This window comes from Pagrus pagrus (assembly GCF_965226575.1).
Source record: "Pagrus pagrus genome assembly, chromosome: 14".
NCBI classification, from domain to species: Eukaryota; Metazoa; Chordata; class Actinopteri; order Spariformes; family Sparidae; genus Pagrus; species Pagrus pagrus.
In genome coordinates, this window is record NC_140198.1 from 9,086,087 (window position 1) to 9,107,727 (window position 21,641).

At 41.5% G+C, this 21,641-nt stretch overlaps 2 protein-coding genes and 1 pseudogene across 4 annotated transcripts in view; all 3 read right to left on the bottom strand.

Annotated features, from left to right (window-relative positions):
* Positions 1-281: 281 nt before the first annotated feature.
* LOC311269040 (G protein-activated inward rectifier potassium channel 3-like) lies at positions 282-2,794 on the bottom strand (annotated as a pseudogene). Its single transcript, XR_014624914.1, has 3 exons — positions 2,609-2,794; positions 1,245-2,439; positions 282-518 (listed from the first exon to the last, which is right to left on the bottom strand). The product of XR_014624914.1 is annotated as a G protein-activated inward rectifier potassium channel 3-like (transcript).
* Positions 2,795-4,932: 2,138 nt separating this feature from the next.
* zw10 (zw10 kinetochore protein) lies at positions 4,933-11,506 on the bottom strand. The gene is made up of 16 exons (XM_084372931.1): positions 11,311-11,506; positions 10,162-10,296; positions 9,971-10,072; positions 9,747-9,824; positions 9,195-9,354; positions 8,814-8,966; positions 8,384-8,581; positions 8,146-8,282; positions 7,854-8,036; positions 7,497-7,720; positions 7,195-7,266; positions 6,919-7,088; positions 6,580-6,710; positions 6,337-6,468; positions 5,853-6,055; positions 4,933-5,653 (listed from the first exon to the last, which is right to left on the bottom strand). The coding sequence occupies exons 1-16, from the start codon at positions 11,413-11,415 to the stop codon at positions 5,533-5,535; spliced, it is 2,304 nt and encodes a 767-aa protein (XP_084229057.1). The 5' UTR covers positions 11,416-11,506; the 3' UTR covers positions 4,933-5,532.
* Positions 11,507-13,222: 1,716 nt separating this feature from the next.
* dpysl3 (dihydropyrimidinase like 3) overlaps positions 13,223-21,641 on the bottom strand; it is a 44,149-nt gene continuing 35,730 nt past the window's right edge. Inside the window, exons 12-14 of one of the 2 annotated variants that reach the window (XM_084373279.1) lie at positions 20,848-21,027; positions 18,661-18,814; positions 13,223-14,478 (exon numbers count right to left, since the gene is read on the bottom strand). In XM_084373279.1, the coding sequence (XP_084229405.1) occupies positions 14,384-14,478; positions 18,661-18,814; positions 20,848-21,027 (429 nt within the window). In that variant the 3' untranslated portion in view covers positions 13,223-14,383. Of the gene's footprint in view, positions 14,479-18,642; positions 18,815-20,847; positions 21,028-21,641 lie in introns of both variants that reach the window. The other variant, XM_084373278.1, reaches the window with a different exon arrangement.

A 21,641-nucleotide genomic window follows, 5' to 3' on the forward strand; every position in this document is an offset into this window, starting at 1 on the left:
TTATTTCACCAACCTACTATTTCATTTGCCTTTAAATGACCATGGATAATTGGGTTCAGCAGGACACTTCAGGGTTTTTATTTTTAAAATATTATTTAAACACAACATCAAACATTTCATAATGCAACACAGATTTAAAGGCATATTATAAGAAAACAGAGCAAATATTTTATATACGACAGAACAACAGAAATTCTGGCAGCCCTGAGATTAATATTCAAGATGTATGATTGTATTCTATCAAGGAATATCAAAATCTCTTTAAGTTGCTCATTATGATGTTATTGTACAAGAAAGAACTGTTTGTTTAGCCAACATTTTCTAAAACATATCTTCTTGTTCTTTTGTTGTGCTCCTGTCTTTTGCACTGAGCCGTGACATTTGGACTTCAAAGATCTTGTCAAATGCACTGTAGTCCACACGAAACGCCCCTTTCTCCAAGGAGATACACGACTCAAATCGGTGGCCCCAGAGGACCTCATCCTCGGTATAGGATGTCCTTGCCTGACATGTCATACCTGCAACACAACAAAGCATCAAAGGGTCATGTAAATGTTACAATCAGCAGCATTCACATCAGGAGATGTGTATTGTAACGCACTTTTAATTGTCTTTGTCCACTTTTAAGCAAATTCATTTCAAATAGGACATTTTCTCTGTATTTCTATTTCTTGGCCTTATGTCTCAAGTAATTTGGTCCGAGTCAAGGCAAGTCAAGTCCCTTCCCCTCCCAAAGAGATGAACAACTCGTTTCACGTCCAGCTTCCTCAGGGTTACTCATTAGCAGTGAGGTTTTGATCAATCCTGAACTCTACATTTAGCACTCTGTCTGCAGGAATAAAGTCTACACTAATTTACTGTCATTTAAATCTCTTACTGTTTGTGTTTTCAGAGCACTGCCTGAGTAGAAAACAGTAATCCAATTGAGGGTCCCAGTGTAGCATCCCAGAAATGACCATTAGCTTTGGTTAGCAGTTAGCATCGAGACCTGCTATCCCAGTCATGCAAAACAAAGACATGTCAAGGACAGCAGCTGTGTTGTGTGTTTGTGATCAGAGAGAGTCAGAGTTGCTAGAAGAGACCTGTATCCTGAAGATGAAGCATGAAGCCATGGTCTTTCCATCCAACCACACCTCTTACTTGATGCATCATTTGGCAACTCTTTTTTCAAGGACCTCAAAATGCATCTTTTTGAAGCTGCTCAGTTTGAGGACAGCGCAAAACTTAAAAATACATCTACAAACCTGATGCTTCCACGATGCCCTCCAGGATGACAATGATCTCAAAGGTCTCCCTCTTCAGTCGCTCGGACCCCACCTCCCAGAAGGGGCTGCTGTCATTGATGTAATGGGTAATGGTCTGGGGCTCCACCAGGAGCAGCCTGTCTCCCCCAGTGTCGTAGCCCAGATTGATTTCTGATTGCTCCAGCGGGATGAACTCGCCCTCCTTGGTCTGCCTGGACTTGATCAGCTTGGCCCGGATCTTGGCGTCCACCATGTGGCTCTCTCTCAGGTCCCCAATGCGGAAGAGCATGCACAGCTTCTCATCACGCTCACAAATGACACAGTGCTTGCTGAAGATCAGCGTCTGGGCCCTCTGCTGTGGCCGGGAGATTTTAACAAACATGCAGCCCACCATCAGAGCGTCGATAATGGAGCCGAGGATGGACTGGACCATCAGGATAATGGTGCCCTCAGGGCAGTTAGCTGTCACCATCCTGGAGCCGTACCCAATGGTCCTCTGGCTCTCTAATGACAGCAGCAGGGCTGAAAGAAAGCTGTCCACATTTTGAAAGCATGCCTTCCATTTTGGATCATCAACGTGTGCAATGTCGTCACGCAACCAGGCACCAAAGAAGTAGATTCCACCAAAGACCACCCATGTGAGAATGTAGCACATAGTGAAGACAAGAAGGAACCAGCGATACTTGAGGTCCACTAATGTGGTGAAGATATCAGAGAGAAAGCGACTCTTGTCTGTGATTGGTCCGAGGTTGACCCTGCACTTGCCATCCTTGGTAACATAACGCTGGCGCTGATTGCTGGCAGTGACATGCAGCAAGTCCCCATCACCCAACAGCTTACAGCGCTTCCTGTGACTCTTTGCAACATGCAGCTTCTCTAATGCAGAGATGGGAGCGTTGCTGCTGCCAGTGGAGCCTCTCGATTGCCACCTGGAGCTGAAACGTTTGAGGTGTCTGCTGCGATGCGAACGCTGCTTTGGGTTCTCTTCCACTGGTTCCAGAGCTACTTGGATCGTTTGCTGCTGGGGGGGCTCTTGCTTAGCCAAAGTCAGAGCCGGAGAGGACTCGCTCCAGGGACCGTGGGTCCGGGAGGGAGAGGCCTCCTGAGTGTGTGGGAGTGGTGAGCCGTTGTTTAAACTGTTGATGAGAGAGGTTCTTTCTGTCATCGTGGAACCATTAATTGATTTAGTTGTAACCTGAAATGAAAGAAGTATTCAGGGAACGCAAAAGTGTGAAAACCACCAAATAAACAACAAGTAGATTCATAACTGAGTCCTATTGAAGGCTCTCTAATTCTAACAATCACATCACATCATCATCAGCATATTTTTGAGTGTAGGGGGACTTTAACATAGAGAGCTGTACCTTGTAAGTGTAACGGACTGACTCTTGCTGCGGTCGGGGCAGGTATGCCAGCAGATGTTTAGCAGTAAGAGTCTGCGTTGGGGGAATGGAGTTCCTGCGAGGCTCGATCCCGACGGTGCTCCTGATGTGACTGCTGCGGTGAATGTTCGGTAGCGTCTCTCTGCTGCAGGTCACAGTGGAGATCATTGCTGAGGTACTCAAGATGTTGATTAACCTTCCAGCCTGGCTTCTGTTTGGGCAAAAGAATTAAATCAAATCAAATATTTCAGTTTTCAACAGCAGCTACAGAGTCACAAGGCAACCAAGTCTCTTTTGTTTTGCTGCTTGGGTTAGTGGAAATGGAGAAAAATACAGCGATGATCATTAAGAAAGTGGTGACGGCACTGAACTTCTTATTTATATTCTGCTGCCCCTGAAAGAAAAAAATCCCTGAGATACATCTGTGTATCAGCCCAAGCTGTGACGTTGAGTGATGACGTTCCCAAAGCAAATATTACTTTACTTCCTTATTAGTATAGCATGAGGTTTCCTCAGTCTGAAGTGGGCTGATCAGTGTCTCGGTCACTGCCACAGTTTGTTTCCCATGTAGGGATTATCAGTAATCCTCAAAATTAATCGGAGAAACACCGAGGAACAGGATGGATTTGAAAAGATTACCGACTGTATTTGCTAGAAGGCTTAAAGAAAGTATTGTCCAGATGTGGCCAAATGAACTGTGGTAAATTCACTTGTGTCTGGTGAGGATGTTTAAACAGTGCTGTGTTTACTCTATCATAACACCAGGAGGGGTCAGCTGGGCAGGGTTTACTGCTTTTTATAAAGTTAGTTATTAAAAGACAAACAAGGAAATAAAGACTTAATTATTAATATCTTTTACTCTACTACTCTATGTTAGTGTGTTTTAGTACATGAATGTATGTATATATTGGTGCATTGATTTGTTTAGTTTTTGTATCATCTGACATATGGACGATGAAATATGTCAAACCTTTTACAGATAGATGTGATAACATTTTAAACAGTAACCACTGAGCAAAGCTTCTGGGAAAGAACTATGTAATTAAATACTAATTACTGGGTAAATAGGTAAACTTCCTTAAGAAAAATGCCCCATTAAAAAACATTTATTATTGACAAATTTAATGTTTATGCTTGAGCTGACCTTTTAGTGTGCACTGACTAAAATCCTCTCCAGCTGCAGAAACTTTAAGTTGTTTAATGGATTTATGGAAAATCAATCGGCAACTATTTTTAAATCAAAAATGCCCATCACTGCCTGATTTCTGCTTCTCAAGTGTGAGGATCTGCTGCCTGTTTCATGCATATCTTTTTTAGTTTTGGACTGTTGGTCAGACAGAACAAAAGACATCTATCTACCTTCCCTACCAAATGATTAATCAATTTTTTGAGAAACTAATCTGCAGATTAATCTAATGAAAATAATCTTTATTTTAGAATTATTTGGAAATTACACACCAAGATAAAATGACTACTGTCATGATCGTAACATTTTATAAAACAGATGGAAATGTTGTGAGATCAGAGGGCTATATTCCTGATCTATATTCATAGTTGAAACTTGAAAACATTGAAGCTGCAATAGGACTGTTGCAGCCGAGAAGTATTAAAATGATTGTTATAAATGCTTACAACGCTTACAAAAGTAAAATAACTTCTATTTTCAGATTTCTTCCACTGATTATAACACATCTATCTGAACATGAACGGAAAGTAATGACATACCTCTGTTAATCATGACTGGAGATGAAATCAGCTGCCAGAACTTCACTTGCTGGGTGAAGTTTGATCAGATGAAGAAGACGTGGAGTGTGTGAGGAGCTGCTGTGTGACCGTCCAGCTGTTTGTCTCCTCCCCCTCTGAGCAAATTCTGACATCACTCAACTCAAAGTACTGCAGGTGGCCGTGACAGCTTTGTGGTCAGAGGATCTATTTAAGTGCCATCACATCAGGTCAGCTTATCAAAGTGACATTTAAACAGCAATCTGCATGAACAACAAGCTTATTAACCGTTTGCCTTTTGGATGTCAGTCGTCTCTCTGCTCATCTTGAAGAATCAATCGTCAAACCAGTCAGGTCTTTATTTGCATCCAAATACACACAAACACATGCCAAAGCTTTAATTTACTTTGAACTTAGTTCTGCTTTTTTTATTCTCTGTAATGTCCATTTTACCACAGAAACGTAAGAGTATAAGCAGTTGCAATTTGTTCCAAACAGCATAAAAAACATTACTGGGAAGGTGGCATACTCCTCCAAAAAAAACCCACAATCATATTCATTAAAAACAAACACTTTGGAAACGATTCTGAAAGGTTGAAACTTTTGGTTTATTTGGAAAGGCAATAAATACAATACAGAAGAGTTCAGTTTCATGGCTTGTACAAGAAAATTATTAACAAGAGACGTTGGTCCAGGGTTTCTTTGTTAGAGCTAAATGGTCAGTTAAAGGCGGTTAGGTTCAAACAAACTCTGTCTCCTGAAGTGACATCAGAACAGAAAGGCTGAGACCTCTGAAACAAGCTACAGATGAAGTTTGATTAACAATGTGCAGCCAAGTTAACCCTGGGTACAACATCACATGTCAACAGATGGCGGGCCACTGGTTACACAACCACAGTTGGCTTTGTAGTGGTAAACCCACAAAGCTATACTGATAGCTGATGTAAAGAAGCCTTCATGTAATCTTCTGTAGGACTAATTGAAGTCTGAGAAGGAACCACAGATTGATTACAACCAGCTTAGACCCTCAGTGACAGCACCGCCATCGGACCGGGCGACCACTTCTCTGACAAACTGTTCTGCCTACATACATTTAAATGTATATATTAAATGAAACAGATTACGGAAATGAATAAAGGCATGAATTATACTTTCCTCAGGAGGAAAAAGTGCTATAGTTTTTTCTATTTGATTTTGGACAGAGCTACAGCTCTCCTCTCTGTGTTCTGAAACAAGGCTCGGATCAGATTCTTCACCTCTGAACTGCAGAACTCCACCGCCAGCGGACCTTTACCGTCAGCCCACCTGTGGAGAGGAGTCACAGATACATCAGCCAATCACACACATCGATGGAAGAAAAATATTACATAACCAGACATTTTGTTTTATAAAAGAAAAGTCATTATTTAGTTGTAGATATCTTTCATCAAGTAATAGATAGAGACTTGAAAATTATTCTGATTGAAGGGATCTACGGTGGCCCTTAAGTGCAAAACGTTCTTACCTGTCGACTATCTCCTGCAGGTTGGCCCGCAGCACGATGACCAGCTCCTTGAAGGTGCTCCACTTCTTCACATAGAGAGGGACTTCCTCCTGATATTTCTTGTTCTTGTTTTCTTCAGCCAGAGGAATGAAGACCAGCGGACCCTCCTCGATGATGGTTTGGCACAGAGTGTGGAGGTGCTCCCCATCCTCAGAGGAAATGTCCTGTAGATATTTAAGTGATAAAAATAAACGTATAAATAAAATCCTTATTGGTCATCAATAAAGATAAAGAACAATGTGTGTGTGTACAGTAGATCATTTTCAAGATGATACGACTTTTCTGTCATTTGTTCGTGTTTGAAATTAACAAATTTGGGCATTTTATCAACCTTGGACTACAACAAAGATAAAACAATGATGGAACTGGTGCTGCTGAATTTGTCATCTATGAACCAAGTTCCATGTTTAAGTAAAGGGATCATGACTTAAGAAAAAATACAAACCTCCAGCATCATTATTTTGGAAATGACTTCTGTGATAGCAGTGTTGAGGAGGTTGCCCATGGCTTTACAATAGATGCTGACTGGTAGGACATCCTGCCACACTGTGCCCAGCTGCTTCAGCTGATGGATGACCTGCAATCAAGCAAACAGGTGATCACAAAGCTGATCACACTGACTGGATGACAAGCTGAATCATATCATCACAACAACTTAACATTTTATTTTCATGGCCTGTTCTCTCACCTGTCTCACTGCTTTGCTGGCTGCAATGTAGTTGTCTTCATCGTCCAGGTTGCAGAAGTTGTGAGCGGTGGAAAGCCTCTCCAACAGTTCGGCTCTCTGGACGTTCATCTGTGTTAAGAAGCACCGGGCACCTGGAGGAAAATCACAAAAGGGTGCTCAGCATACTCCAAGGCAATCTGAAGTTTGGATATTATTAATTTGCATGTTGAGATGATCAGAAAGGACGCCAAAACGAATGGTGACTTGTTTCAATAATATCACGTCAGTAGTTTTGGAAATTAATTTCTGCACCAAAATGTGATGTCAACGTTGCCGACAGTTGTAGAACTGTTAGTTTACCCAGTTTCCTGAATCCGGGCACCATGTCAACAAATGTTGCAATGCCCTCGCTGTGAGGCTCTGGCAGGTGAGCTCTGAAATGGTGGCCCAGGGTGAGCAGGTGGTGGGCCAGGTACATGCAGTTGTTGTGTTGGATGGCAGCCAGGTGAGGGAACTTGAGAAGGTTCTCCCTGGATGGAGTAGCAGAGGAACAAGAGACAACCATTTACACCTTCATGGGAAATGTGTTGGTGTGATCTGCTGTGTGTTATCAATACATGACGGAAGCATTCTTACTTGTGGTACGTTGGTACGACATCGTAGAACAGCTGGAAGATGTTTCTCACAGTGAAGAATAGCTGTAATGCACTAAAAAGAACAACAGCAAATTGATTGCAATCTACAAAACTTATCATGCATTGGTATGTAAACTACATGATACAGTGAAGTTGGACTCTGTTTAGGAGTAGAGCTGCAACGATTAGTCATTTTCATTTTCAAGTCAATTGTTAGTTGCAGCCTACTCAGGAGTTCAAAGGTTAGGATCAACACAGTAGCTCAACAGTAGCTCAGTTAGGTCCCTGTGCACTGAAACGTACCAATATGTGGAGCTTCCAACAGCTTCACACAGCGTGTTGAGTGCCAGCTCCATCAGCTGCTGCACCGACTCACTGATGCGACATGCCGGCAAACACAGACTCCATGCCGACAGCTGCTTTGAGTTCTCCATTGTTATCTCGTCTTTTGTGGTCTCTTGCTTCACCTTCACGTCTGGACCTGGAGCTGGAAGCTTGGGAAGACGCAGCTTGTAGTCTGGTGTGATCTAACAGAGGAAGATCAGAAAAAACAAAAGGAAGCACTTAAATAAACATATTTTTTAAGGTTTTCTGACAGCGTTTAATTGCCGTAACCAGAAACTTTATTAATGCAGTCACTCAGCCCCAGCTCACACATACTTTTACTGTGTTGTGCATCTTGGAGGTCATGAGTTTGCGGGCTGCCACGATGACATCCTTGCACTTCTTGCTGGCAAAGTGACAGTTGACATCTCTGGCATATTTGAGCAGGTCTGTGGAATCGCCCTGCAGAATCTCCAGCTCCTTCAAAGACTTCTCAAACTCCTCTGTTTCTTTAATCACCTTGAACACAAATACATATCGAATAAAAATGTGAGTCATCAACAGACAGTAACCTGACAACGACAAAAACAATATCATCACACTGCACAAACTGCTGTTGGGCTCTTACACTGTTGTATTTCTCCAGCTGGCTGCTGTTGGTGGGGATGGAGTAGAGCAGACACTCGTGGATGATGCATTGGGAAATGTCCTCCCAAATCAGCTCTCCCAAAATGGCAGACAGCTTTTTATCCCCAATGGACACGTCTGAAAAATTCCAGAAGATGTGACTTGCCTTTCTCAAACTCATTGTGTAGCAACCTTAAAGCATGATTTATCATTTGTATATGAGCCCAGCCGTACTGTACCTAGCAGGTGTGCGTGTAGTGTCTTGAGCACCAGCAGCAGTTTGCTGTAGACCTGTGAGGGAGCTGATCTCTCTTCGTTGCTCTCTTCCAAGCACTGTAATGCCAGGACGATTCCCTCATCCTGCTGCTCTGTCACACTCACTGACAGTGACGGGTACATCACCAACGGCTTCAACATGTTCTTCAAGAGCACCTGACCTGGATGACAGAAAGCCGGTAAGTGACAAGAAACTACAGCGAAGAAATGTCAAAACAATAAGCTTTAGAAAATGTCTCCATTACAGTTTTTAACTAGAAAACATCCTGCTCAGTGCAGTTGTTGGCCACGGCTCTCTAAAAAAAGCAGTGCTAATTTCACATTAACTGGAATCAAGTGTCTGAGAGGTATGAAAAACAGTTTTTAACAATCAGTAGTGTTTCTTGCTCTTACTGAAGAGTTTGATCTTGTGCTGAAGGTCTCCCTGGATGGCCAAAGCTTGCAGGACAGAGCACAGCAGAGCAGGAGGTTTTGGTTCACCCTCCTTACTGCTAGCATGGCTCATGCTCAACTCCACCTTCAGGAAGGACTTCAGGCCTGCAGGCTCTGGTGATAAACATCCAACAGTTACTACCAATGCCTCACGAAAGCAAGCTTTTGTAAAGTCCCATGTGCCTATAAGATAACACTGTTGCGTTTTTCTTATTTGATGAAACTATTTTTTTTTTAAGCGTAAGGTTCACACACCATATGCACCACATGTGGCTAGTATAGTTTGGAAAGTTGTATTGGCAAATCTGACATGTATCAAAAACCTGTTTTCTGAAGTCTTACCCTTTGAAGACGGTAATCTCCAGATGACGAGGCGCTTCCATTCATCCCCCAGGTGGTAAATTAAATTTTCTCTCTGCACTGTCAACTCAGAACTGAGAGCACTGAGCAGCGGGAGCTGGGAAGTCTTCCAGCCCTTTAGGGAATCCACACTGGCCCTCGCCTGGGAAAAAAACAACAACCTATCAATCAGTACGTGGCAGGGATAGTGGCCTGTTTTCTGACAGTATTTACATTAGGCAATAAGCTAAAGCCACTTTGCACTTAATTAAACAAGAAAACGGAAGGTGAAAAGTGCAGATATAGCTTCTGCTTTTTGGAAATAACTCACAGCACACAACACTGACTGACAGTGATTTGTTGTTTGTAGGATGAGATGTTATATTTTGTGTTACTAAATGTATTGCAGGGGTAGTTTTTGTCTGAAGAAATGTATCAAATAGATCTCGAAATTAGCTTGTTTACTGTGTCATGGTGTCATTTTTTTGTTTAATTGCCCAGCTCTAGTTCAGTGTGGAGGTAAGGTAGTGTGGACATGATGTGAGCAGCTCTTACCCGTTCCAGCTGTTTGGCTGCATCGACAAACCTCTTGTCCTGTATAGATTTGTTGAACTCCTCCATTGCATTGTGAAACTGAGTCACAAAGAAGATACAACAGCCTCAGAAACATTCAAACATGTCAATTATGGATGCCCAAAATGCCACTGTTTCTCTGCTAATCCATTTCTGAGAGCTAGACTTTCTTTTTGAGAAAAAATGCCATGTATCGTATGATGTACCTCCTTTAGGTGTCCAAGCATTTGTATGACGATAGTGTTTTTCTCCAGCTGCTGCTTCAGCTTTGCATACTCAGTCACAGCCACGTGTAGATTCTGCTGCACCTGTGTCCACAAACAACAAACAGTGAAAACCTGCAGCACTGCTGTAAATCTGCCCACCTGTTCTGCTCTTTCCGCAGTTTCACGCATACCTCATTGTCAATGTAGGTTTTGAGGACATCCATTTCTTTGGAGACCTCATCAACTTGTACCATCAGCTCCTCTGCTCCTTGAAGACTAGGTAGGAAGTCTGAATACTTCTTGTTTATCATTTCACATACTTCTTCCTATTAAAAAAAAAACACAAGAAGAAAACAGAGTTACCTTTTCAATTGTAATGTGGTATAACTTTTGCTTTAAGCCAATAGCATGATTGTATATCATAATTCTCATCCGACTGTAAAACAGTAGATTATGTAAATGTACTGTTAATCACGCTGGCATGTACATGATTGCTTTACAAATGGCTGAATACCTGTTTACAAAATGTATCCTGAATTGAAGGATGCTTTTATGCAACAAATTATGGCTGAATGAGTTTACTGAACATTTCTTTTTAATATGAAAACATAAGGACACCAACAAGCCATAAGAACAATGAATGACAGCTAAATTAACCCACAAAACATGCAAGAATAATTTCAATTTTGTTTGATGATGATTCATGGCTCTTACAAATGCAGGCAATGTTTTGGTGGTCAATCATTTCAGCAGCACTACACTACTATACATTTACCTATGATAAAACTAATTTTGACCCTTAAACACCTCTGACTGTTTCTTAAAGGTCTTTTAGACAGCAGTCATGCACAGGATTCCTGCACAACAAAGCTCAAGTCAGTAAGTTAGTCTTTTCGGCAAGTAATTTAGTGTCTGCTTTAAAAAAAATATACTAATATATAATAATATAAAACTTAAGACAGCGCTAGTACTGCCAATATAAAGACATTTTCATAATGTTTCAGATAATCTAACCTCGTCAGTTGTAGTCATACTGAATACAATGGAGCCATGGAGTCAGCTGTCACCACTTTGCACCACATATGGCTAGCTAACGCTAACAGTCTTGCTAACGAAAATGCAACTAATGCACTAAATCAAACTAGCTTGATAGTCCGATATAAGCTAATGTTGTGGCTAAAGTTTACTTAAAGCAAAGAGTTATTCAAGGGAGCCCTGTTAAAGTCTAGCTAACATTAATCAAAGGATCAGTTAAGTTTAATATCTTTCACTGTTAGCGCTAACGGCTAACGCTAGCTGAAACTTTACTAAGCATACTGCTATGCTAGCTAGTGGATTACCTTTGTATCTTCCACCTTGCGCGACATTTTGCTGATTTTACCGGACAGGTCCTCTTTCTCCAGCTTGCCAGAGCTGGCGAGCACTTCGGTCACAAACGACGCCATGCTGTACAATAATGTTTTAATGTTGTACAGAACTGTGACACATCAGCACAACAACAACCGGGGACCCAGACCCGCCGCCTGAATTACGAATCATACTATAGAGACGGTATGACCCGCCCACCTCAGCCTCTGATTGGCTAGTACACGTGGCCTTCGTTGTTTGGATTGGTTAGGTTGAGGTCACGTGGTTCATCCGCGCTGTCAACTTGTTTGAATGCTTTCAGACAGCAGCGACTGAGTTTAGAGCACTTTTGACAAATATTGACACAAAATATACATTTATTGGCACCTCGACTACACGTATAATAAAAATATATAATAGTATGTTTTCTTACAGCAGTGGTGGAAAGTAGGCTGATTCAGAGGTATATATTGTACCTTTTATATGTATTTGAGGACTTACTTTGCATTGACATATTAATAGTAGGCCTACAAAAATATAATCAACAAATACATTCTGATGTAATGTTATGGGTAATATCAGATGGTCCCGAGGGATCCAACAGGCTACCTTCAATGTAGGCCTAGTAAAAAATAGCCCCACCTTTACCAGCTGCAACATCAAAGTAATCTATATTTTAATACATTATCAAATGATAATATAACAATATTTTTTGTACTGTGGGTATATTTCAATGCTACTCAGGACGTAGTATGTCTACACTGTAGAGTAGTCCTATGCGTACTTATTTATAGTATCTATGCAGTAATATCCTTTTTTGCTTCTATGGTCAGTCATATAGTGAGCCACTGTCTAAATTAATGGACTGTTCATACATTGTATCATTCGAGAGATATAGTGCTCACTAAAGTGGCAAGTGCAGTCATATAAACAAACAGAAAAGGTGTTGATACAGACTTATGGTGCTCTTTGATTTTAAGCAATTCTGGCTTATGAAGAAATTAGAGAGAGTTGATGTGTGAATTTCATCTGCCTGGATGGATACATGAAGAAGACATGATGTATGCATTTTAACTTATAATGCTTTTCAGTTAAGTTATATCTGCAGCCTTATTTTATTTTTATTTAAAATGTAAATGTGATGCTTACACACGTGCAAATCTAAAAACGTATAAGGGTAACTCATGAAACAGGGAATTTTTGATCATAATTTACAATATATTGTCACATTAACATATAGCTTGTAGCCTTCTTTTATTGCAAGATCATATAAAGACTATTTACATAAACCTAAATCTTCTCATGTTGAGATTCCTCTTGAATAATATAAAAAAAGAGATTTCAAACCTTCAGTTGCAACTCATGTTTATTCAGGAAACAAATCATACCTCCACAACACACCTTATTTTTGACCTGCCATCTCTGGGTTTTTGATACAACAGTAAAAAAGAAATAACATAAAAACAATAACAAAGGTCGTCAAACTAACATAAATACAACAAACCACCACTTGTGCCTGCCTCATCAGAGTCTGCCACACCACTGCCAAATAAAAATCGCCATCTCCTTCCTTCCTTCCCTCCCTCCCTCCCTCCCTCGCTCCCTCCCGCCCCCCACAGTGGGACAGCGACGAAATAAAAGCTTCCCTTACTGCACCAAAACCCCCTGCCTCGTCAGAAAACAGCAGAGACGTAAAAAAAAGAGCTCTAAAGACCTCCAACACAATCAGATCCAGAGTGTTTCACTGAATTGGACCCACTGTTATTTTTAGGCTGATGTTGATTTATTGGTCAGAGGACTGCGTTCGATCTTCTCGTCCTTAAAAGTGAGAGCTCAGTTTGTCAGCAATGAAAAAGTAAAAAGCCAGAAGTGAAGTACTGTTATCTGAAAGCAGGTTGTTGTCACTTATTCATTTCATTGCATCTGTTTTTATGTTGTTTTTTTTTTATTCATCTTTGCCCTCAATTGCAAAGCTAGTTACGGTTGAGCTACAAGGGACAGTTTCGTCGTGCTTCTTGTGAACAAGTTTTTACGTGTATTTTTTTTTTCCTCCTTCTCAACAAGATGACTTCAGGATGACAGGAGCAGGCAATAAGCTAGAAGCAAATGCAAAGGACGGATTCTTACAATGTTCATTTCTTAAAGAGCTATGATTGAGTGCAGGAAATAAAAAAAACTGACAGAAACCTTTTTGGGGATAAAGAATAGTAAAAAACCCTTTCAAATATGTATTTTTTTTCTAAAGCAGATGCGTCTATCTTCCTTTTTTTTAAACACCAATAATTATGCGGTCAATACATCATGGGGATGATATTTATCAAGCAGCTCAGAGGAGGGAGGCCAGAGGATCGTGGATCACGTCACCCGTGTTAGTGTGGTCCATGCAGCTCCACGTCCGACGGCGCTCCCCTCTCCGAGGCTTGATAAACACATTTTACTCGGTCCAGTGAACCCAAACAGGCTGCAACAACATCATTCACAAAGCTACATTACATTTACCGTACATACAATGCCACCTAGAGCTAACCAATGGTACTGCATGATATTACATGGCTAATGTGGGATCTAGTGTTATAAAGCAGGCTACTGAAAACGGGGTGACATTGAAAGCCGAACAGGATGAAAGAACCATAGCGTCATTCTGAGCAAAGCCGTATCTCTTTTCCTTTAGAAGCATAGTTTTATTTCTCGGTTGAAAGTGGTGATATGCAGTTTTATTTCCCTTAACCAAAGCACCAGGTGAACACGTTTTTCACTGTATTTGTGGTGTATTACATACTGAGAAGGAGTGAGACTAAGACGGCTAATGTGTATTGTGCTTTGGTGGTGTTTTTTTTCTTTTGTAGGAAAGGAAAAGGGATACAGTTCTCATCTGAGCAAGGTAGCATTGTGACAGGTAAGGCATGAGGATTCAGTGTTTTGCTCTTTTTAACTTTTAACTAATTATGGTCCTATGCATCTCCTCCTCCCTCCCTTCCCCTTCCCCTCCCTCTCTCCCTCCCCCCCCTCAATCCTGCACTCTGGCTGCTCTCCTTTCGTGGATGCGTCCCCTCGTCCTCCTGCTGTTTAACTGAGGGATGTGATGTTGGAACGGCCACCGGGGGGCACTACGATACGCCGGCCAGCGGGCCTGATGGGGATGTCATCTGGGGTGGGGGGACCTGCGGAGAGAGAAAGGTGGAGTGAGTTACATGATAAAAGAGCACGAAGGGGATAAAGAAAAGAGTGAATTGAATGTTTTGATGTTGGAGTTTCAAATGTTTTTTAAAATGTATAGCTACAATTTCAAAATTCAAAAGCTTTTTGAATTTGAATTTAAAGAGAGACATTTAAAAGACTGTAGTTTGTGTTCATGGTAAAAGCCCGACCGATGTATCGTTAAGTCGATATTATTGGCTGATTTTGGCCAATCACAGATAAATCAGTATCAACCTATATGTTGTCTAATATGCACCGATATGATACCGTACTTTTAAAAGATTATATTGCAGAAAAAGATGCTTCATGATTATTAAATTACTACGCTTTCTCCGCACTGCTCAATCCTGCTCCTCAGCTCTTTGTTTATTTGTCCTACACACAGAGCTGATCATTACACCTTATGAATTTATAACATGTATCCTTTTATGTGTTCCTGGATAAGCAAGATGTTGTTTTCTTCTGCAACAATTAAGTCAAGAGGACTGTAGACTTGTGTGATGATCCGCGGGGAAGAGGTTTTTGCACTTCTCTGGCGTGAAAAGGAGTAAGAAAAAGTCACAGTATGCCACAGAGCAAACTGTACCAGCCCCATTAAAGCACTGGTTTATCTGTAAAAATATCCTGCCTTGGTTACATATGGTTCGGCCAATATATCGATATCAGAAGTATCTGTCTGGCTCCATTGATGTAGCCTTGAGAAATTAACACAAAGAAAAAAACAATGTCCTCAGCTGTAATGGTATTATTTAAAATTATATGAAATGTTTCAAACAGCACAATAAGAAGGATCCACCTAATTTACTCCTTTCGCTCTCCTCTGGAAACCAGCATCATTTGTCAATCTTCCCAAACTTACTCCGCTCAGAATAGCTTTTATGCCGTCATAGCACACAAATTCTTGTTGTCATGCGCACACATTATTACTCTCCAGGCGCTAGAGGTTTTTCAAGACACATCATTATTGCCTGTGATTTACAGTATGTGTCACCGAGATGACAGGGGAGGGCAAATTTCAGCCGACCGTTTGCCGCTCGAGCGCAGCCAAAACGTTAACAAAAGCGCCTACAGTTTGACATAAAGCATTTCCAAAGGATGAGCCAGGGCTGCAACACATTATCACTGAATATATAAATGGAAAGTCAGATGATGTCAGAGCATGATGCACTGTTTCTAAGCAAACAATCCTTCGCGTCTCCTTCCAGACGAGTGAATTAACTCTGCAGGTGGCGACCGTGGAAAAACTAAAATAGATAAGAGAGTGACTCACACATGAATACTCACACTCTTAAACACACACATAGTCATTACAAAGCCTGGGAAACAAGGAGTAGCCTCACTCCCTCTAAAGTCATGTTCTCAAATATGGAAATTCTTTCCAGCGGAGGTCAGCTTCTTTTTTCATCGATGAGGTATCGCACATCAGCTGCGCTTGTAAAGATAAGTTGTTCAACACTTTTTCTGAGTCAACCACTGTGACAAAATACAACATGCAATCACAAAGACAGCCAACACCATGCTGAGTTAGACAGGGTAGCTATTCCTGATATAAGGTCACACACACATGGTCACATTTAGTCGGTCAGGGAGGGCAGAATGACTGGTAGCTATAGTTACAGCTACGGTTGCTCTGTTTGATTATAAAACAGTGGAAACACTGACTGATCTCGTTCATTATTTGACCACATGCACAAAGTTTCACCGTTTGGTCTCTTGACAAAAACAATTTCTCACATTGTTTTTGCTAAATCTGAGATAATCCAATGCTGACCTTACATATGGGCACAATCAGGCTGTCACTCAGCGGCTCAGCATAATGGAACAGATGTTAAATGTGAACACAGGGCGTTGTGATCTCTCACATTAGATAGGCTTTCTTAATAGACCGTGTCCAGATGCCTGCACTGAAATCTTGCATGCTGTACGGTTTAGGCTACGAGCCAATATTCATATCTAGCGTGACTTACCACCAAGTGCAATGGTGGAAATAAATGTTAGAGAGGCTGCAGTTAGAGGTCACAGTGTCCCGTGTCACATTTTACACATGAGTCGGTAGCTAGCAAGATTAAGTTGACGGGTGCAAAATAAATGTTTCATATATACTTTTATATTTATTGGATGCAGGAAGTTTGGGGTGCTGAGGGGTCGGTCTAAATAATGACGTCATTGTAAACGGTGTGTTTCATTCATGTTTTTTTCATATCAATTAGAATGACCAGAAAAACTTACATCTTACATCTACAACAGTTATCAACAACAATTTACAACAATTTGAGAAGGTTTTGCACAACAGCAGAGAACAAACTAAAACACCAACGTCAACAGTCACATTAACTACAGTCAACGACAGCAAGGAGATGAGGAGGGAGAGAGAAGTTCCCAGACTCCCTTATCAAATTGCTCAATTTTAGTAATTCTCATCGGGAGAAATTTTATAAACATTTTGAAAGGCTGCCTGTGACAAATTCTTAACTATTTTGGCCTTCTTGTGAAATCGGCATGTGTTACACATTAAGTGCTTTCTTTCTTTGTGTAAAAAGCATCGTGTTAGTTTGTCCCGGCGAGGTTTATTTGCATATAAAGCAGGGGAAGTGAGATCCGATCACAAGTGGTCACCCGAGTTGCGTGTCCAGACACCTAATGCCAGGTGGGAACTGACAGGCCAAAGACGCTTGTTGATGCCAGGGACAAACAGCCTCATAGTTTAATGAGGATACAGATGTTTCGTAGAGGAGACTGTTTGTCACTGTTAACAGAGACTCCAGTCGGCTGTGTAGTTTATACACTTGATTGATAAACCACGGAACTGAAGAGCAACTTTCACGATCTAAGAAAGTTTTCTTTCCTGTTCATATTCTCACCAGGGTTGCCTGGGTGACCAAGTTTTCCCACCGACTAATAAGACACTATCTGTAGAGCGCTGTGTTAATGTACTGCTAATGCAAACCGAACATTTCCTGCTGCTGCACCAACATTTAACTGGTGAAACACGAGCTGACTTTTATTCTGAAGTAGGCTAGTCACAGGAAACGCTTTGTACTTAGCACTTACCGCTATCAGTCATCAAAAATGCGTCTGCAGGGCAAAACAATGGTCAATTCTGCATTCGTTGGCAGCAGATCAATTTCAAATATGTGAGGGAGTAATTTTATTTAGTCTATGGAGCGAGAAGGAGCTGTTTGATGAAGAGCTGCAGGCGACAGGCCGCATACCTCCAGAATCCAAAATAATGCCAAATTTTCTTTTCGCTGCTACAACAAATCCTCCGGCATCGTCTTGTCAGTCAACTGTCCGTACTCTTCTTATGTTTGAGTGAAATGTGAGTCTGTGTTGCAACTCTGCTGCCGACACCTGTGGCAGGTTTTAATATTGGGTCCGTCATCTGATAAAGGCAAGTAAAGTAATCTCTGTATGCCAGAGTCTAAATTCAACTTTTTTTTAGCTATTGATGGTTTTTATTATGCCTCATTTTAGGCCCCCTCAGCAGCCCTAGTTTCCGCATCCATGTATAAAACACATGCTGGAGAGCAGGAAAGAGAAAGCACCATTTGCTCAGTCGAATGTGCACAATACTGGAATACACAAAAGGCCTTAAATGTCTTGAATGCTGATTCACGTGTGGTCTGACGTTTCACGTCAGACCACACTAAAGCAAAAGCTGAACCACAGACAACTTTAACTAAATGTTGTTCAATGTGTGGCTTATTAAAACTCAAATGAGCAAAGTCAGCCAACTTAATGACGTGCATAAACAGACAGAATATTACATAAACTGTGTGTAAACCCTTTTATGAAGGAGCGTGATATACTGCAGATAAATGATTGCCATACTGCGCACATCATCAAGTATGAAACAGGATGATGAGAGATTATTGGATTACTGTTCACAGGCCTGATGCTTAATGCCACGGGCTGTGAATGCATCATTCATGAAGCAACAACATGCTAAAAAATCACATGACTGTTGTCCTTCACAGCATCAAGTGTTGAGATTAAAGGGCTAGGGCGTGTAGATCGACTGATGCACGTGCATAATACTTTGATGTTTCTACATACAGACCGAAAACAGATGAAACGAAGGACTGGGTGATAGAAGGGTGGGGGTTGTAACAAGAAGCTGGGCTCACCGCAGGGTGCAGGGTTACCTGCTAGACTAAATCCAGACTGGTGCAGGTTTCTGACGGGCTGTTTGGTGGGAGAGGTACGTGCCGAGGCCGAGGGGGTACCGCCACGGGACATGGAGAATTCAGACACCGGGCCGTCGTACATTCCTCTGGGTACTGCCCTCAGGACGGCCAGCTACAGGACAAAGAAGCAGAAGAAAGGATGGAGACAGAGGTGGTGGAGAGAGAAATAAATGTAACCAGCTCCACACCTGTTTAGCATTATACGGTTGTTTGTGCAACTGTTGGTGTCTGAATTACATATGCATTTTCCAGAGACGTATTTTCCTGCCAAGAACCAGTTTCAGATTTACACAATCAGCAGACACACAAACAGAAGTAAGCAGATTGGAGCAGAAATCATCGAGTGTTTGTGGGTTTTCAAAGCGAGTTGAAACTTTATGCTCGTAGTGAAGAAGCCATTGTCTGTCTGTCTGTCTGTCTGTGTGTCTGTCAGTGGCGTGACTCAGTGGAATCTTGGAAGAGTTAAAAAGAGACATCTGTGAATGAAGAAAGCATAACAGCGACTGCTACCAAGATAAACAGCGCACTGTTACTACAGCTCCATTTTCTCATCGCCAGCCAGCTGCAAATTAGGAAATGGTTGGACAACGAGATTTTTGGCCCACGAGTAAGACGGCAAGAGAGCAGAAAGCAGGGCCTGCTACGAGTTTGTTGTAAATCAAAAAGCTTAGATGTGCTCATCTCTTCATAGATTGGAGGAGACAGGAGTATATCCTCTCTGATTTGTTTTGTTTTGTTTTTGTTTTTCTGATGAGGTACAGCCAGCTCATAGAGGCATTTGTGGTTAACAAGAATATGAGTGCAATGAATATCTTCTCAGCAGTCTTCCATTAGTTTCCATTCAATTATTTTTCTTGAGGTTACAGCTGCTGTGTCTCACAGCAAACGATTAAATCTATTGAAGTGGTTCTGAAGATGCAGATTTGTGTACTTTACACCAAGCAACACTAACATTTTGATTTAACACTTAAAGGTCCAGTGTGTAGGGTTTTAAAGGATCTACTTGCAAAAATAATACTAATCATACTGTTTTCATTTGTGCGTGATCACCTGAAACTATTTCTTTTATACTTGTATATCTACAGAGGGAGCAGGTCCTCTTCCACAGAGTCCGCCATGTTTCTACGGTACAGCTCAGAAAGACCAAACCAAACACTTTTTTTCACGTTTGTAGGGAAGGGTGAGTGTAGGGGTGCTCAGTTGAGTGCAATTTGTAAACTCGCTGCTAGATGCTATTAAATCCTTCACTATGGACCTTTAAAGGCAGTAACCAACTGAACATCCCTCGCCTAATGGCGCTAAAACGTGAAGGGCCCTGCCTAGAGCCAGTGTTTGGTTTGTCTTTGGTGTTAACTTTGGGTGGTGCAACATAGTGGACTACCTCTGTAGATATGAAGGGATTTCAGGCGATTATGCACTAATAAGGACATAATTGGCAATATTATATGTGTAGCTATAGATTTTATACTGTAATTACATTGATATTTTAGTCTCCTGTTGACATTTGGCTGTTAATGAGACTGTAAAGGTCTTTCCAGATAAAGAACCAACCTTCCTGAGTAGCTTTTAGAATCAGATCAGCCTCGTGAGACTACAGTAAATTGTTAATTTGGGAATCTTTGGGAAACCCTTTGCTGCGTGTGTGAGGTCTCTCTGGAAAGTTATCCGAATCCAAAACCTGCTACATCCTTTTTAGAAACCATGATGACAAAGCCTCGACCACCCTCACTGCATAGACCTTTAACACTGCAGTGTAAAAGCGCAGCCAGCGCCCTGTGGCTGAACCTTGGAGGCTGATGTCAGACTGACTGTATCTCCCCCACATCCCACTTCAATGCCTCCACCCTCCCTTCTCTCCCCCCATTGCAGCTTCTATTTCAGCCCAAACTCCCACACTTCCTGGATTACAATCCAAAAAAAGCTTGACCACTACCTTCTACCCTACATTATTCTTAATATGTGTGTCACTCGGTAAGTGTGAGTATCTTAAGCTAGAAATATTGATGGTGTTTTACATCAACCTTCTGTTCCTGTGTGGATTGTCTGTATCTGTTCAGCAGTTCAACGTCACTTTGTAGTAAAAATTTGCAAGGGAAGCTTGACATCTGCCTAAACACAATAATTGTTGTGTAACCCTGTATTTACCTGCTTCCTGGCTTTAACGCGCTTGTAGGCAAAGTCAGGGAAGCCAGTGCAGGGGATGAAGCGCCCCACACCGGAGGTCACATGCAGGTTTCCATCTTCCAGAACGATCTTCCCCTGGCAGATCACCACGAGTGGGGCTCCACGCAGCTCCATGCCCTCAAACACGTTGTACTCAGCAGCCTGAAACACAAATACAAAATGATTAGATACTTCAGAAAATTAATCAGTTCATCCTGACTCATAGAGGACATTTGTAACAAATTTAAAGAAAGTCGTTCTTGAGACACAAGAATGGGACAGACAACCCGCAAACATAATGGATCTGGCCACAGTTGTTGCTGGTGCAGAGGCATAAAAAAAAAACAGTGGTGGAAGAAGTAATCAGTAAGATCATCATGTGTTCGGAGCGTGGCTGTCCTGTTGACTTTAACCAGAAAAACAGCTTGTTTTCAGGAGGATTTTTAAAGTATTTTCTCAACCCATAACAGAACACTTCATCCTTCAGTTTATAACAAAGGAAGGAAATTGTAATCTGAAAAGCAGCGGGTACTGAAGTATGAGTATAAGGTTCTACAAAATGGAAATACTCGAGTAAAGTACAAGTAGCTCAAATTTCTGCCTAAGTACAGTTCTCGGTTACACTGCACCACAGACAACATCAAATCATGTTAAGCCCTCCATAGAGCATCCTGCCAAACAAGCCTGACATTTTAAAGCCATCTCATGACTCATATAAATGTTCGTAAGGTGGATAAAATTAACAGAACGAGGAACAAAAGGGAACAAATTCAATG

Excerpts from the sequence above, each read along its gene's own strand:
- zw10 (XM_084372931.1), bottom strand. The coding sequence starts at position 11,415 with ATGGCGTCGTTTGTGACCGAAGTGCTCGCCAGCTCTGGCAAGCTGGAG. Across the intron at positions 10,073-10,161 it reads AAACCTACATTGACAATGAG|GTGCAGCAGAATCTACACGT; the intron begins GTATGCGTGAAA and ends TTGTGGACACAG. Across the intron at positions 6,711-6,918 it reads GCCCGGATTCAGGAAACTGG|GTGCCCGGTGCTTCTTAACA; the intron begins GTAAACTAACAG and ends ATTTTCCTCCAG.